The sequence below is a fragment of the Electrophorus electricus genome, chromosome 10 (assembly GCF_013358815.1).
Source record: "Electrophorus electricus isolate fEleEle1 chromosome 10, fEleEle1.pri, whole genome shotgun sequence".
Taxonomy (NCBI): Eukaryota; Metazoa; Chordata; class Actinopteri; order Gymnotiformes; family Gymnotidae; genus Electrophorus; species Electrophorus electricus.
In genome coordinates this window covers 12,956,405-12,972,207 of record NC_049544.1, presented here as the reverse complement: position 1 = coordinate 12,972,207, position 15,803 = coordinate 12,956,405, and the positions used below count along the sequence as shown (strand labels likewise).

At 41.2% G+C, this 15,803-nt stretch overlaps 2 protein-coding genes across 3 annotated transcripts; both read right to left on the bottom strand.

The window, feature by feature from the left end:
• Window positions 1-445: 445 nt before the first annotated feature.
• soga3a (SOGA family member 3a) lies at window positions 446-10,779 on the bottom strand. 2 transcript variants are annotated; one of them, XM_027002254.2, is made up of 7 exons: window positions 10,587-10,779; window positions 8,511-8,678; window positions 5,648-5,899; window positions 4,097-4,564; window positions 3,842-3,921; window positions 2,138-3,737; window positions 446-1,248 (listed from the first exon to the last, which is right to left on the bottom strand). In XM_027002254.2, exons 2-7 carry the CDS (start codon window positions 8,613-8,615, stop codon window positions 1,036-1,038), a joined length of 2,718 nt encoding a protein of 905 aa, XP_026858055.2. In that variant the 5' UTR covers window positions 8,616-8,678; window positions 10,587-10,779; the 3' UTR covers window positions 446-1,035. The 2 variants fall into 2 exon arrangements, with proteins under 2 accessions (XP_026858055.2, XP_026858047.2); XM_027002246.2 differs by lacking the exon at window positions 10,587-10,779 and adding an exon at window positions 8,771-10,557.
• LOC113572576 (protein SOGA3) lies at window positions 10,779-15,408 on the bottom strand. Its single transcript, XM_027002262.2, has 7 exons — window positions 15,322-15,408; window positions 13,608-14,352; window positions 13,294-13,518; window positions 12,899-13,057; window positions 12,508-12,579; window positions 11,151-12,338; window positions 10,779-10,909 (listed from the first exon to the last, which is right to left on the bottom strand). Exons 2-7 carry the CDS (start codon window positions 14,307-14,309, stop codon window positions 10,799-10,801), a joined length of 2,457 nt encoding a protein of 818 aa, XP_026858063.1. The 5' UTR covers window positions 14,310-14,352; window positions 15,322-15,408; the 3' UTR covers window positions 10,779-10,798.
• Window positions 15,409-15,803: the final 395 nt, after the last annotated feature.

Sequence of the window (15,803 nt, the reverse complement as noted above, 5' to 3'; positions counted from 1 at the left end):
AAGGGGAAACTGTTTACATCTCCACATCAAGAATGGGATGTAGTGTATATATTACCATCGGGATAGGATTTCTGGCACCAAAAGGGTCACACCTGCTATTTTTAGTCAGAGGGTACCACATAACACCCAGGCATTGGGTGTCTCAGTAGTCAGACTCAGCAGAGCCCATTCACTCCTGACCATTAAAATACCTCTAGACTGTCTACTAATGTTGGTGACTGGCCAAACTTGTGTCCTTGATGTAGAATTCAGAACCCCCTTTAAGATGACTGATTTCATGTGGGTCTGTCAACAATCACATTACTATGATAATGTCAAGGGAAGATATCAACTCTTAGAATGCTCATGGTGTCTGTCCAATGAGAGCTGTTTCTTTGTCTGGAATTAAATATTAATATAACTTTGTAAAACTGTTGAACAATCAAGTAAAGAAGGGCTGGGGTGTTTTACTGTTTTATTTGTGTCAACCTGAAAAAAATGTTGCAATTGTATTCAGTATAGATAGGAAAAACAGGTTGAAAAGGGTTTACTTTTCAGATAGAAGATAGAGTGGGTTTATAATTCATGTATTAGTGATACAAATATGCTTGACCAGAGTCAATTAAAGTTTAAGGAATTATTCCAGTGATGTATTCATCACTACAATTTTTAGTTATGATCAAAAAACCTGGGACTCAAAAATAGGAGGCAACTAAACAGAACGGGGAGGAAAATCACTAGTTATCAGATATAAATACAAATCACGGGTTGTTGATCACAGCCTTTGGCATGAATCATGAGAAAATTGAAAGCTACAGTTCATGACTTCAAGGGAAATATATACACAGATATTCTTGATATGCTTATTATACAAAACTCAGTTAATTAATACAATGTAAAAGTAAGACAGACTGCACCTTGAAAAATGGGTTGTATTAACAGTCATCGATGCTATATACAAACATAAGTAGGAGATGATTCAATATTCCTCTAAAATAGTATGGTCTGTTAGCCTGCTTCTGTTAACTCTTTAATTAAAACTGTAGTTTCCCACTCTCACATGATGACTGTCTCAGTGTCAAAGGTAGAGTAGGTGAACGTTTGCTGTGGGGTGGAATCTGTTGCTAGTGTTGTTGGTGAAGGAGAGTGAGATGATGTAGAAGATGTGGAAGAAGAGTGGTTAGCCCAGCGTGAGGGTAGACGTCTTTTTGCAGGACAAGCTGGTCGTGAGAAACCCTTCTTGATGATTACTGTGGATTCTTTGCTTTGCTGTAGAGAAAGAAATCTCATTGTTTTATATGTAGTATATAAGCTTACAACCATGAGCAACCTGTGTTGTGTTTATACAACTACTCTTTAAGCATTTTAGCTTTTACAGAAAATGACTATTCAATGCATGTCCAGCCATGTTTGTTGTGCATGCCCTATTTGGGCCAAAGATAATGTTTATTCTAATCTCAGTGTCTGATGCCCTTCAGACCTACTAATTTTTCAGTAGTTTGTAATGCAATCTGCAAAAGAAACCTATGATGAGAACTGTTTCTCCACTGGCCATATGTAGATATTTCTGTAATTGCATTATAAACCTGGCAGCCTACAGCAGCTTCCAACAGGTCCAAAGATTAAAGGTTTAGATTTAAAACATTTTGCCAAAATGTGGTACTACTACATTTTTGGGGAATTTAAGAAATGCTTCATTTCTGTAATATGGAGGTAAACTATTTTCTGCACATGCCAGGATTCCTAGAAATCATGTGTTTGGCACTGTATTATCTGGAAATATTTTCTGATGGAATTTAAAATTAGGACTTTTCATTGGGATTTTTTAAAGGTTTTTTTGGAGAGAGGGTATTTTCTTTGAGAAAATATTTCCAGATGGATGACCCTCACTCCAGCATTAAAAATAAAAAGGATCTAAAATATTTTCCTTTATACTTCAAACAATGACAAAAAGGTTTGTTGACTGGGGGTCGATGGATTTGTGTACATGCACAACATACACATACACATAAAAGACAATTAGACCTGCACCTAATATGCGTCCCTTATCCAGTGCACTTTTTAATGCTCACAAGGTTACTTGTGGGTTACTTGTGGGTCCGTATGAGGTTTTTTAAACTGTTTTTAGACATGTATGTCTATGTGTTGGAATACTGACCTTCACCTTTACATGTGTCTCTTTGTGACCTAAAGCCTGGTGCTGAGGTGTATGTGTGTTACTGGATCTAGACTGGTGCTGGGTTTCCAGCATATCTAGGAGCTCTATGAAGTCCTCCTCCCTCCCTGGACTCTGCTGTAACTGCTTGTCTTGCTGGGATTGTCCCAAATTTTCATAACTCTTCAAAATCCGTTCTACTGCTCCATAGTTGGACCGGGAATCTACTGGTCGAGGATAGGCTGCCAGAGTTGTAGGTTTCCAAGGACTTTCATCTAAAACTCTGCACTTGGTGTTAGATGTATTCTGTCTTGCACGTTCAGTTTCTTTAGACTTTGTGTCAGCAGAGTGTTGATCTGAACCAGCAGACTTTGCTTTACTGGACTTCTCTGTCTTTAGTTGTGGTGGGCATATATCTAAATCCATTTGCTCTATTTGCATTCTGGGATCAAAATGTGTGATGGAAGATGCCCTGTGCTCCAGGCACAGAGGTTTTAGTTCCTTGTCTTGTGTGTGCACTGACAGGCATTTAAGGTTTGGGTCCTCATACTTCACAGCTGGAGGCTGTAGGTCAGCAGTTACCTTCTTCAGTTTGTTATCTGACTGCTGAGGTGGAAACTTGGACTCTTTTGTTTGGCTCTTTAACTGTGGTGAAATCTGAGGAGCAGTCTCAGTGAATTTGCGCTCTGGATACTGTACCATAAGATCAGATAGCGCATCTCTTGAATTGTCCTCAAGACACGGTGATGGAATGGCAGTGGTATTATCAAATGTGCAGTGCATATCCACACAGCTGGAACTGTCCTTATTGCACTGAACACCCATGCCTGCTTGAAAGAGCATTCGGTTAAACTCAGCCGTCTTTCGTTCTAGCATCTCGTTTCTCTGAGAGACTTTGGTACTGATGTAAGGTGAGGTAATGTCTAGAGACTTTGTTAGTGAGTCAGTAGCCATGCCCTTGTGTAGTGAATCCATGAAATCAAGCTGTGCCTTCAGGTTTTGTTTATTCACTGCATCCATTTGGTTTTGACTGTACCCAGCTCCAGAAGCCAGGATGTTTACATCTGAGAGGCATTTTTGGACAGGCACATATGTGGAGGACTTGCTGCTGCCAAACCTGCTTCCATCACAGGACCATTGGCTCTGGCAGCAGCTGATATTGCACTTGGAATCAGGAGGCACTGAGCAGGAGACAATCCCAGAGTCTGTCAGAATTTTTCCCTCATTCTCTTGTAACATTGCCTCAAATTTTCGAACTATGGAGGGGCTGCTGCACTTTCTGTGAATGCAAGGACTTTGACACCTTCTGTCAGATTCTGTTGCACTGGGCTCTGTTTCTGTGACAGAAGTTCTGTTCAGGTACCAAGATGTGCTCCGAACGGGGATGGGAGGGGCTTGTCTTTTCTTCACTGGTGGCTTAGAATCACTTTCAGGACTAGTTGATTCCTTTTTAATACACTCCCAGTTGACCTGTTCCTGCTTGTCCAGGACTTGAAGATTTTTGCACCACTCATTCAAGTTGAAATCCCTGTCACTTGTCTCTGACACATCTTTCTTAGCCATGTCAACCTCTTCCTGAAAGAATGTTGACTCAGTGCAGCTTCTGTGGTTGAAAACCAAACAGGAAGAATCCAACATTACATGAAGCAAGTGTATAGAACATTTCCAGTCAGTGAAGAACTGCTGGTAATTATTATGAGGACTTACCTCTTAACATCAGACCTCCTTCTGATCTCATCCTGGTAGCTGCACAGTTCCTCACTTACCCTAGCTATTTCTTTAAGAGCCTAGGACAAATTAAATATCTCAGTGGACAAGTTAAAATAACTGCAAATCACAATTCTCTCACAGATAAAAACAAGGGTTGCATAGTCAGAAAGGTATAGATGCAACAATACAGTGCAGTATCAATCAAATCATACAATTTTTGTTTTTTCAGCTATTGTATACAAAAACACTCACAGCATTGAGAGCCATTGTGTTTTTCTTTTTATCACTTGCCCATCTGATGTCCATGCTCTGAAATCCTCGGGAGGGGCTGAGAGGATCCTCTTGTCCAGTAGAGACAGTGGACTTGTTCCCGAGTCCTTCACCCATACATCCAGGCAAAATGCCCACCAGTTCTGCAGTATTAATGGCTTCGATTTCCCTATGCTCATACTTCCTGTAGCTGCCCTGGTTTGATGGGCCACTTTGCTCTTGGCAGTACAGGTCAGCAGGTTCACTGCAGTTATGAGTGTAGTCAGCGCTGTTATGACTGTGCGGGGTGAGAGGCTCAGAGTAGCTGCTGCTGTGAGCATCTGAGGGCTCAGTTAGAACACTGGACACAGTGCTGGCAGAACATGAGCTGAGTCTTGTGGCATTACTTTCTGTATTGGTGTGTGGTCCAGCACTATTTCTCTCTCGATGGGCCTTCACTTCATTATACAGCTAAGACAAACAGGCAGATATGCAAGAAATACAGTTTTAGGCTATAAACAAAAACTCTCTTGTGATTATATTGCTAATCACTAGTGATAGGCCTTGCAATATCTTAAAATATTGAAACTTTGATGTGACATGGTTAAAGATTTGGATACATTTTTTAAATCAATTTTTTAAAATGTATTTATTTGATCATGCTGTGAAAGCTCTGATTTATTAAAGCATCACAGAACACTAATTTACATTGTCTGACATAGGTACAAATTCTAACAAAACACAACACAAATGATGTCATTCGTTATAGAGCTCATTTTCATATTGCAGCCTTCTGGGACATTAATATTGCAAAAGCCAAAACTGTGATAAGACTTAAAAGAAAATAGTGCAGCCCAAATTCACTTACAAAGATAACAATACCTCAAATTTACCAAGTGACATCAAATATTTTTATAACAGTTTTATGACTGGTAACTTTCACATTTTGTTTGCTCTTCTGTTGGCTTTGAAGTTGCATTAAGAAGACAAAATAGCTCACATGTTTATTCAAAGCAGATTGTTCCACTGGGTTGGCTCACAATCCATGTGCACCCCCTCATTAAAAGGCTAATCTCTTTTCCAAAGAGAGTCAGATTTAAGACCATTCTACCAGATCTCTCTTTGGGTTGAGTAATTCCATCTCCCCCTTCTTTCACCACCCACTAAGAGCATGTCTTTGATAAATCACATGGTCCGATTCTTTCTCATCTCTAATTGAAAAAATAATTGAAATAGCACATTGGAAATACTACTAAGGTTTATAATTTTTCAATCCTTGTGAAACATAGATCAGAATGGAATGTTGGGTCTAATGCTGTAAACAGTGTTCGCACTGTAAGTTGTATAAGTTAGACATGTTGGAGGAAAATCCCCTAATGCATGTCTTGTGACTTTAGCCATCACTGTTTTTGGCACTTTGCAGAAATTTGCCATTAGTAATCAAGTAATCACTGAGTCCCAGATTTAACAGGACAGCAGTATGTTGATTTAGATGACCTTTGGGTGTGGCAGGGCTAAGTGTATCCTGGGCTCAGTGTCCATCTGTGGACTCACCTCCTCGATTTTGCGCTGCATGTCCCTGAGCTGGCTCTCCCACTCCTTCCTCTCTGAGTCGAAGCGCTCCAGCAGCTCGGATTTTTCCCTCGCCCAGCCCCTTTCGCTGTGCTCCAGCCAGCAGCGCAGGTCCATTGCTGCAGTATGGGTGTCTGCCAGCAGCCTCCTCTGCTCCTCTTGCTCCCTTAGTGTATCTCCAGTCTCAGTGTTCCTCACCGTTCCTACCTCTGTGTTATGTCCTTTGGCCTCCAACTACAGGGCGAGAGGGTCAAGTATTTGATGTATTTGTATTTCAAGGAAATATTTGTTTCCACAGGGAAACAAAGATGCATGTAGGATACTGAGAGGAAAAAGAAATAACAGTTTTGAAGGGAAATGGAAGTTAAGGGGTTAGGAAGGCAGGAAAATTCTGGATGTCTGGCATGCTCATAGGATATAAGAGACCATCTATCCTCACGCACATCCCATAGGATACCCAGCCTAAGCTTCCTCACGCACTGATGGGTACATGCTGAATGTGCCTTGCAGGGGCCACAAGGCCACAGTGGCCTGTTGACCTTCTAGTGAGCACTTATACAACAATATCTGTGTGTACTGCAAAACTTTAATGAAAGAGGAAATGCATGCCATTGAGACACACAGTTCTGCAGTTAGGCAGTAATGTCTGGGTCTGATGCCATGCCACATTGGACATGCAATCTACAGTAGCTCTAGGAATCTGCTATAGGTGGAAGATGACTGATTGGTAGTGTTATGCTGCAGCGTTTATATAGTTTTAAGTAACCTCTCTCTGTGTTCTTAGAGAAGATTGCTATTTGTGTTATAAATGGTATCCCAAGTGTCAGTATTGCATAGAAACTGATGCTAATGCTTGTATATGTGTTATATATCAGTAACCAGAACACACTTATGAATAAGGCAATTTTATTATGGCAGTTTATTTATGTATTGTAGTTTTTGAATAATTGATGAATATGAATATGAATTTACTTACCGTAGTTTTTAAATTAAGGCATTTGAACCCATTCACAATTAAACTGTTACATGTTGACATAATCTCTTCTTACTATACACCATGATATTGTGTCTGCAGCAATGGTAGATGCATGAACAACTTAGTTGTTTTCCTTGGTTCACATGTCTCTTTGAGCTAATCTTGAAATGGAAACCTAAAGTCTAATTTGACTCTCCCCAAGCACACAAACCATTTCTGTCACAAACAAGTAATATGACACTTGTGTCTTGAGGTTGATAACTTTACTAGCATACTTGTATAGAATATATTTTGAATAGTAGTGCAAAGGAAAACAATAATGAATACAATACAAGAAATGCAAGGATTGTTCTTGTTCTAAATTTTAAGTCACTGGCTAGGTTTTCAGGTGCTCAGGTTAGCAACAAAACCAGATTTAAATATGGTGTGTATAAACAATAACCCACTGGACCAGTGAAGTCAGGGCATGGCTATAAACTGCATGCATTCTTTTAGGTTTGCCTCAGTATATTTACAAATCGGTGGCATGTAATCAGGCTTGAAGAAAACAGGGCTGGTTTAAAATATGATCATTGCTGTGGGTGTTATACTGAGACTGTCTTACTGGGAAAGAGTGTCAAACTGCCATTTCTCTATAAATAGACAGCAAGACCAAAGCTTTAGCATCTAACATTCCTAAGGGTGCGGCCACAGGGACACACACAGTACACCACCTCTGTTTTAAAAATATGCAGGCCAATATGCTGACGAATACCAGGTCACGAATGCCTGCTGATAAACCTGGGATGTCTTCTGGAGCTGCAGCATAAGCTGTGGTAGGATGTGGGTTATAGAAGAAAAACTTTTACAGTTGCATTCGACTCCTCCCTGAATTCAGCGCTCTGTGCCAACCAATTCTTTGGCTTGGTTTGTGCAGCTGAACACACATATTTTCCACAGTTCTTTGGAAGAAACAAGTGCAACTGTGTTGTGTGTGGACTGATAGACTGTGGAAATTCTTGTAATTCTTTATAGCCCATTTGTCCACATGTAAATAATCTAGATTAAATCGTGCCTGCAAACTATAAATCTTATCTTTTGTAACATATTGGCCACGGATGTGGGGAACTGTTTCAAGTCAAGGCTCAAACCCAGTATACTATACTATACTATACCCAGAAAACTGTGTAGTGAACATGACAGAGTGTCCTGGCCAAGAAGCATACAGCCCTCCAGCATTCCTTAGTTCCACTCCTCGCTACCTCCTCTGCCCTGCAGTCTTCACTGCACTACTGTATTAGGAGAGTCTAGCTCTAAGGTTAATGCATAAACTACCGGGGGGGGGGGTGTTTAAAACTGCTCTCACTGAGTATGATAAACACACCAGACAGTCTGGACTATGTCTCTACAAGGGTGTCCCAAACAAGAACAAGAGTTCAGTGAGAGAGTGACCAACCAGACATAGAGAGGAAGGTACGGAGCAAGTCTGAAATGGCACACTGCCTTTCCCACTCCTATTTTTTGGTACATAAATAAGGAATGACTTTTGTCAGTGAGGTAGCACAAAGTCACTTGTGTTTAGAAAGTAATTTTGTACATTTACCATAATCAAATGTATATATTCCAATGGACAGTAGTCATACCGCCTCTCACCGGACAGTTTAATGGAAATTCTAATGGAGCTGGAAGCTTCTCTGAAATTATAGACAGACCTATATAGTACTGCTAAAATAAAAGTTTCTCTGGGATGGGCTAAATGTAGACCAAATGTTTATGTGATAATTATGAATAAATAGACCACTCTTACCACCTGTGATCAGAGGTTTGCGATCTCTCTGATATCTGGTGCTTGAGTTATCTGAGAGCAAAGATATCGAAGAGCAAACATACCTGTGCAATTCGATATTTTAACTCGGCTCTTTCTAGCTCCCACGCGCACCGGTCCTTTGTGTACTGCAACTGAAGCTCGCTGCGTTTACTCTCTTCCCGTTTCATGTCCACTTGAACCTCTTCTAACAATGTCTTTAGATCCAGCAATATGCGTCGGTTCTCTCCCCCCTGTAAACGCAAAGCAAACGATAAAGCTTACATTCAACCTGATCAATGAACGTAAATCCATGTCCGGTCTTCGTGATTCATTCGTGCATTACTTGTATGTCAGCCACTTCTCTCAAAAGAATTTCCTTCTGCCTCATCCATCCATCCCTTTCTTGCCCATGGCGCTTCTTTAACTCTTCAAACCTCTTTTTCAGTCGTGAGTGATGGGACTGCAGCTCTAGCCACGGAATCTGCCCACGAGCTCCATCGGATGGAGAAGCTGTAGGTCCAGGTAAAGACTGCTCGAAAGAATGACCTACAGAGGCTGGAGACGACAGAACGCGTATTGCACTCTGGCTCCGTTTCCCGCCTCCTTCCATCTCCAGCCTGGACGAAGGGATAAATTCCCAGCCTTGTGCCTTGCTTACACAGCCGCCGCCACCGTGTAACCCTGACCCATTTCCAAACGCATTCCACATCTTTTCCATCACTCTAAATACGCAATGGCAGACTTGTTTCGACTTGTATGCCGGTGTAGTCCTTATTTGAAACTAACAAATTTCCCGAAACCAGACATTTTCCCCGACTCCGGCTCCATCTCCGCGGCTCGAGCAGCGCTCTGCGTGCGTTTGTTCTTTCCATATCACCGCAGCAACAACGACAAGGTCAGGCTGTCATTCTTATCATGCTACACGTTTGTACTAAATACACTCACAACTTGTACTATTGCAAAGCATGCGTTGCTCAGTCAGTCTTTAACAAGCTACATTATTTCCCCTTTCCGCTAACTTGCTGGTAACGCCAGCGATTAATCCATTCGCCGAACAGAAAATGACACCGGCAGACAGGGGTCAAGAGCTCAAAATACTCTTAGCTCCACTGATGTAAGAGTTTGGGTTTATTTTTACTCCCTGTAGCTATCGGACGCAGCCCACCCATCTACAAGACCGAGCAAAATTTATCTGAAGTGTGCCATAGTTAAACTATGGAAACTACCAAGCTCATAATTAGCGTCAGCAATGGCAATACTGGTTGAAAACATCATTACAAAGGCTATAGACCACAATGACAAGATGCTAGCGAAACAGGTTAATGGACGGCAGCTGATTGATTCTTGTGCTAACTTGCAAGCCTTCTGCCTTCTCGGATAAACACAGCCCTCTTTTATTTACTACTGCATAACTTAGCTATACGTTATTAGTGTAGTCCGCTAGCTAACCATATTTAAAGCAAATTTTTCAAAATTGACCTTACCTTGGCTCAGTCTGCATTCTTTGTAGAACCAGAAAAGTTGAAAGTTGATTTAAAATTAACGGAAACAAAAACGCTAATTGAGACAATAATGAAATTCCAGTTCAAACCTTATTTTACCCCTCGAATTGTAGCGCTTCTGCTGGCGAGTTTCTGCGTGTCTTTCTCACAGCTGGTTATAATAGCCTATATGACGTGACTATCCAGAGGTTGTCTCGACGCACACTCCTCCCGCCCCAAAACATATGGCCATTGGAGTTTAAGATAAATCCCTCAATTTACAGGACATTCTTCAGAATCGACTACAAGATAGCTGTGTTCCTTTGAGCTTCTGAAAAAATGCGTTTATCCTAGATTTTATTGCTGTTCATGAAACGGTTTTTTGACAGGCATTCATTAAGTAAAAGCACCAAGCATGGATAAAGATTAGTTCTAAAATCTGCGAATTAATGTCATGTCCAAAGAATATAAGTGCAATAATCGTGTTTGAATGTCTTAAATTTGTTAGTTGTGTTATATTGCTCTGAACTGGAGTTGCACTCCTAATTTCGTTGTAATTAAAATAAAGGCATCTTAATCTTAATATATACATTATTATGTATTATGTACTTAGTGATTAGGTTAAGCAATTGAAGGTATAAGTGTAGTTTTACATTTTAAACTATGTTTCTTACTTACCAAGTAAAAAGACTGTAGTAAAGCTGATTTGAAGTCATTGCTGTTAGTTGAAAGCTTGTGTTTTGGTGAGTATCTGCAGCCCGTGTGTAAATGGGTGAAAAACCTCCCGTACTTTGTATAACCTTAATGAAATGTCCCAAATAATTTGGAAAACAAAACAAAACAAAACAAAAAACATAACATAACAAAACAATGTCACTTAAAAGGGGGGCTTACAGAACAAAGAAAAGGGTGAAAAGAAATACCAGTTTGAATATAGTCGCATATGATAGGGAAGAGAATAAAACAAGAATGAGGATAAGCAAAATGATGGGCTGAAACATCTGGATGAGGGTGGACAAGAATGCAGAATACAAGCAAGAAAAAAAATTAATACATTTGTAAACAGGGTATAAGTGAGAAATCGTAAAGCACAGATATAATTGATGAAAAATGCTGTTAGCCTTATTTAAACTCATTGATAAAGTGATTACATGTTTGAAAATACACTAACACATAATGTTATGAATGCATGTTAAATAGTGAATACAAAAAGACAAATGAAATAAATTTGGGTAGACTTACAGAGAGAGGCTCTTCATTTTCCCGATCTTCTGGTTTGGGAACATCCAAGCGGTCAATAAAACTCTGGAGCTCCTTCCTAAAAGCTTTCATCTGGGCATTAATGCGGTACAGAAGCTCATGCTCACGTATTCGGTTGCTCTCATCATCTTCGTCCATGCGACTGAAGAGTTCACCATTTGTCACATAGACCCGTGCCTCAGCAATGATGGTGCTTGTGTCAGCAATCAGCCTGTCAATGGTCCTGCTCAAGCGCTCTGCCTCCATGCGAATATCCATCATCTGCTGCCGGTCCTTGAGACTTCGGGCTAAAAAACGTCCCTCGGGAGAGTACAGAGAGCGGGTTGGAGTGAGGCAGCGGACATTGCGGACTTCCTCTGAGTCACTCTCTCCACCGATGGGGCCCTCACGTTTGCGATGTGGAGGGAGGCGTGTGGAATCATCATCGCTCTCACGGCGGCCTCCATCACTCTCTGCGTCGCTGTCTCGAGGGCTGGGACGGATGCCCAGGTGTGAAGCCAGGTCATAGCGCTGCATGTTGGACAGCAGCACACGGTTCTCGTACTGCAGCTGCATCACCTTCCCGCTCAGCTCATTGATCTGTAACCGCGCGCCCTTCAGCTCCTCCTGAAGGGCCTCGGCCTTAGCACCGTCAGCCGCTCCACCACCGAAGCGGGAGCCCTCGTGCCAGCCTGCCTTGTACTTTAGCTTGTTGAGCTCGCCTGTCACCCGCTTGTTCTGCTCCTCCATGTCAGCCAGGTTGCGTCGGAGCAGCTCGGCCTCGTCCTCAACTAGCTGCAGCTGCTGCCGCAGCTCCGATAGTACTTCACTCTGCTCCCGCGACAGTGGCTCCACCGTGCCTCCCACGAGCTCCTCTCCTCGCAGGTCATCTAGCTCTGCCTTCAGACCACGGTTCTCCACCTCCAGCTCCACAATCTTACGGCCCAAGATGTTAGCCTCCTCCTCCACCAGACGCAGACGTAGCTTCAGCTCAGACTCCCGTGTGGTGGGGGGACCACCAGCCTCACCTTTGGGAAGAGGACTGTCCACATCACCATAGAAGGAGCGGTACTTCTGCAGCTCCTGTTCCAGACGGTCCTTCTCTTTGTCTATCTTAGCCATCTTCTTCCTCATCAGTATGGCTTCTTCTTTAATAAGGGACAACTGGCATTTCAGATCCTCATTTTCCTCCTGCAGAGACATGTCTCCACATTTTTAAATTGATGGAAATTACGGTGTATCACAGATGATTCAGATAATCTGATTATATTGTATCTAATGGTTACATTTAATGACTGTGTTCACTGTGTTATGTGTTACAAGTGACAAGGTCCATATTCAATACAGTTGTGGTTTTTACCTCTGTTGGGGTCTTTGGAACTTTTTTTTCTGATTTCTGTCCGTCTTTGCCTCCTCTTCTTTTCAGAGATGCCTGATAGAAATAGTATATAAAGTTAAAGACTGTACAAGGTATTGGACAGAACCATTTTGTTCCACAAAGCATAGATGCTTTTACAAATCATGTATTTCAGAAACAGGTCTGTTCTACTTTTTATATGGAAGGCAAAGACCTATTGGGTTTAATAGCGGGTCTGTTCAGGTATTTTTTTAAAGATGATCCTTATGCATCCTTATGATATGCCTTTTTTTTACTCTTGGTACAAATCAAATGATATTTATTGTCACTTGATCATCTTACATGTTTCCATTTACAGCATTTAGCAGCTTCGTCACCTTGCTAAGATGCTCACCTCTTTAGCTTTATCTAGCTCATTTTGTAGAGCCTGTTTTGTCACTTCCACCTCAATCAGTAGTTGTCTCAGTCTCTCATTTTCCTCCTCTGTTTTTGTCCTTTTCTCCTCCACATTTTCCAGCTCGTTGTGCAGTCTCACAGACACATCCTTTGCCACCTGGGAAAAAGTAAGAAAGAATTGAGGTTAACTATCTTAATGGATGGCACTGCTTGGACAGCAGCTTAAGATCTTTGTTAGGTATGTCTGTGTATTTATGGATTTTTGGAAGCATTTTATAGAGACTGACCAAAACACCAAGGCCTTTAGCCTAAAAAACTGTTCATTGAAATTATTTCTAAATTAATTAAATTTACAGAAGACTAGACTCTCCTAAACCCTTTTAGAATATTTACCTTCAAATCTTGTTCCAGACTCCTCAATAACTCCCCATCGATTTCACCTGTTTCTGCATATCGCAACCGCTTCCGCTCTGCTTTCCGCACGCGGTACTGGAGAATTCGACAGTTCTTATTGGCTCTAACCAGCTCGCGCCGCATGTCTTGCAATTGGCAGGCATCTTCTTCATAGAACGTATCTCTCAGCTCATCCATCTCCGCTCTCATTTCATCTATTTCATGCTAGTATAATAAACAGATTGCGAAATCAGCCACAATGTTTACGAAACAATTAATTGTTTTATGTCGTATTCATGACTCCCGAGGCCTACCTTAAGATAATCGTTTTCATCCTTTAAGCTATCAATTTCGTCCCGCAAATCTTGGTTGATTTGAGTCATGCATTCAGCAGGCCTATTCGATGCCTCGCGCGGGACTTCCATCTCCGTGGATGCAGAGCCGGCTGCCTTCGTATGAATGTTCCCTTCTTTCTTTAAGCTCTTGTTCATGTGAAATTGTATTAACTCAGACTGCAAGCATCCTTCTCTCCAGAAGCCAGGGCCACATCCCATGGAATGTTTTGCGGCTTGTTTTCCGCCCGACACTCCCTCTCCTTTCTGATACTTTCTTTTCCCCTGAGGGGATTTCGAAGAACTTGGCTGATCAGAGACTACACGATTGGTATCGCTCTTTAAAGGAGAGTCGTCCGTGCCATACGAGTCTTCGGTGGAGCTGTTACGCTCTTCTACTCTTTTGCCTTTCTCTGCCCGTCTCGAAGTGGGACTTTCAGCACCACAAGCATGGACAGCTGCTGTAGATTTGGTAGGCTGTTTATCTTTGCCAGAATTCTGTGTGACGGGAGAATTACTTCGACTGTTTTTACCGCCCTGCTTTCCTGAACCGGGCTTCCCTGCAGGGCTTTTCGTTTTTGGTGTAACGTCTTTAAATCTGGCTGGGGAGGATGCTCGTTGCTGTTTCATGTTACTATTGTCTGCCTGTCGCGGGTCGGCAGCGCCGCCTGTGGCGGGATTCATGGTGTCATCTGCAAGCAATCAATTGTCGCCCATCGTCCGTTCCCTTAGTTGTACAAATGAGAGATACCATATAACCTATAACCTGAAATAAACCTATATAACTTTTATCATTTTAGCACAAAATACTGATTTTTCTACATGTAAAAACAAAATACGTATAACCTAAAATACGCAGTCTAATATACACGTACATATAGGCTAGTTCAATAGACAAGGATTTCACATGGTCGATTTCATTAAAAAATCCAGTTACTTTAAACATTATAAAATCTGTTGAAATTAGAATATCGAAAATGCAGCAAATTTACAAATTACAAATTTACAAAGTCAATCAGTTTGCATTGGTGTCGCGAGATATTGATATTCTTAGCCGCCGTGAATGGCGTGGCATTGTCATCTAATTACATGGTGGTGCGCAGCTGTTCATTATAGAGGCACAGATGTCGTTTTTAGAGCGTCTTTTCCTGAATAACTATAACATTTCCGCGTTATTTGGGTGTACGCAAGCCTCATCACATTTCGTAAAACAAGGCCTATTTTGTTTGAACCATCTTACATTCGTCCATTTCCTATCCAGTGATTAGAAAAATGAAAAGAAAGACAATGGCTTACAGATAAACTAACACAACCCTCTTTGACGATTACATTTTTCTTCGAAGCATGCAGAATTGACCAATTCACACATTTGGGATTTGTGTAATTTATGTGGTTATAGGCTAAGTATTAATATCCTGTTCTTTCTAACGTCTTAATCTTTAGCCTACTGGTTAACAAGAACATTTTCTTTATTGGCTATTTAGCTTGTTCCACTAACATTCCATTTTCGAGATGTTAAAGACCGATGTAAAGAAAGCCGCGTTGTTTATAACCTTTCCAAGGTGAATGTCTAATACCTAATAAAGCCCAAATGACTATCATTCAAATGATGGATTCCATCTTTCTTTGTCGCATAAATAGTCCTCTGACAAAAAAACAAACCTACGCAAAGTTATAATTAAAAGAGATGTCTTACCGTTTCAGCATCCTCATTTGTCCAGCACTGATGTACGATGGGGAAGATGCATATAGGTATCCGGCGCTGCAAGACCACCATCGAAAATCGCCGAAAATAAACGTGCGTGGTGATGTCACAACTGGGCAAGGTCTTAACAATACTTGGAGCCGAGAGCAAAGTTCCATTTTACCTGACCTGTTTCATTGATCTTAAGATAAAAAAAAATAATCTATGTGAAATTGCTAAAAGCAATTGCTAATTGGTAAAAGAAAGAAGGCAAAAATGACCACCTTTGTTCGGAATGAAATTTTTGGTTTGTCAGAATTATTTTTTTAACGTCACTTCCTAAAAGTAGGCCTATATAAAATGTAGAAAATATTGCTGTTATCCTTTTTTAGAGTATATAATAAGCATTTCTTGTAGTGTTTTGAGTAGTGAGTCAGCATATTAGCATACAGCGAGCAAAACATTTGTATGTGCACGGTACTCTGAGAGGATAT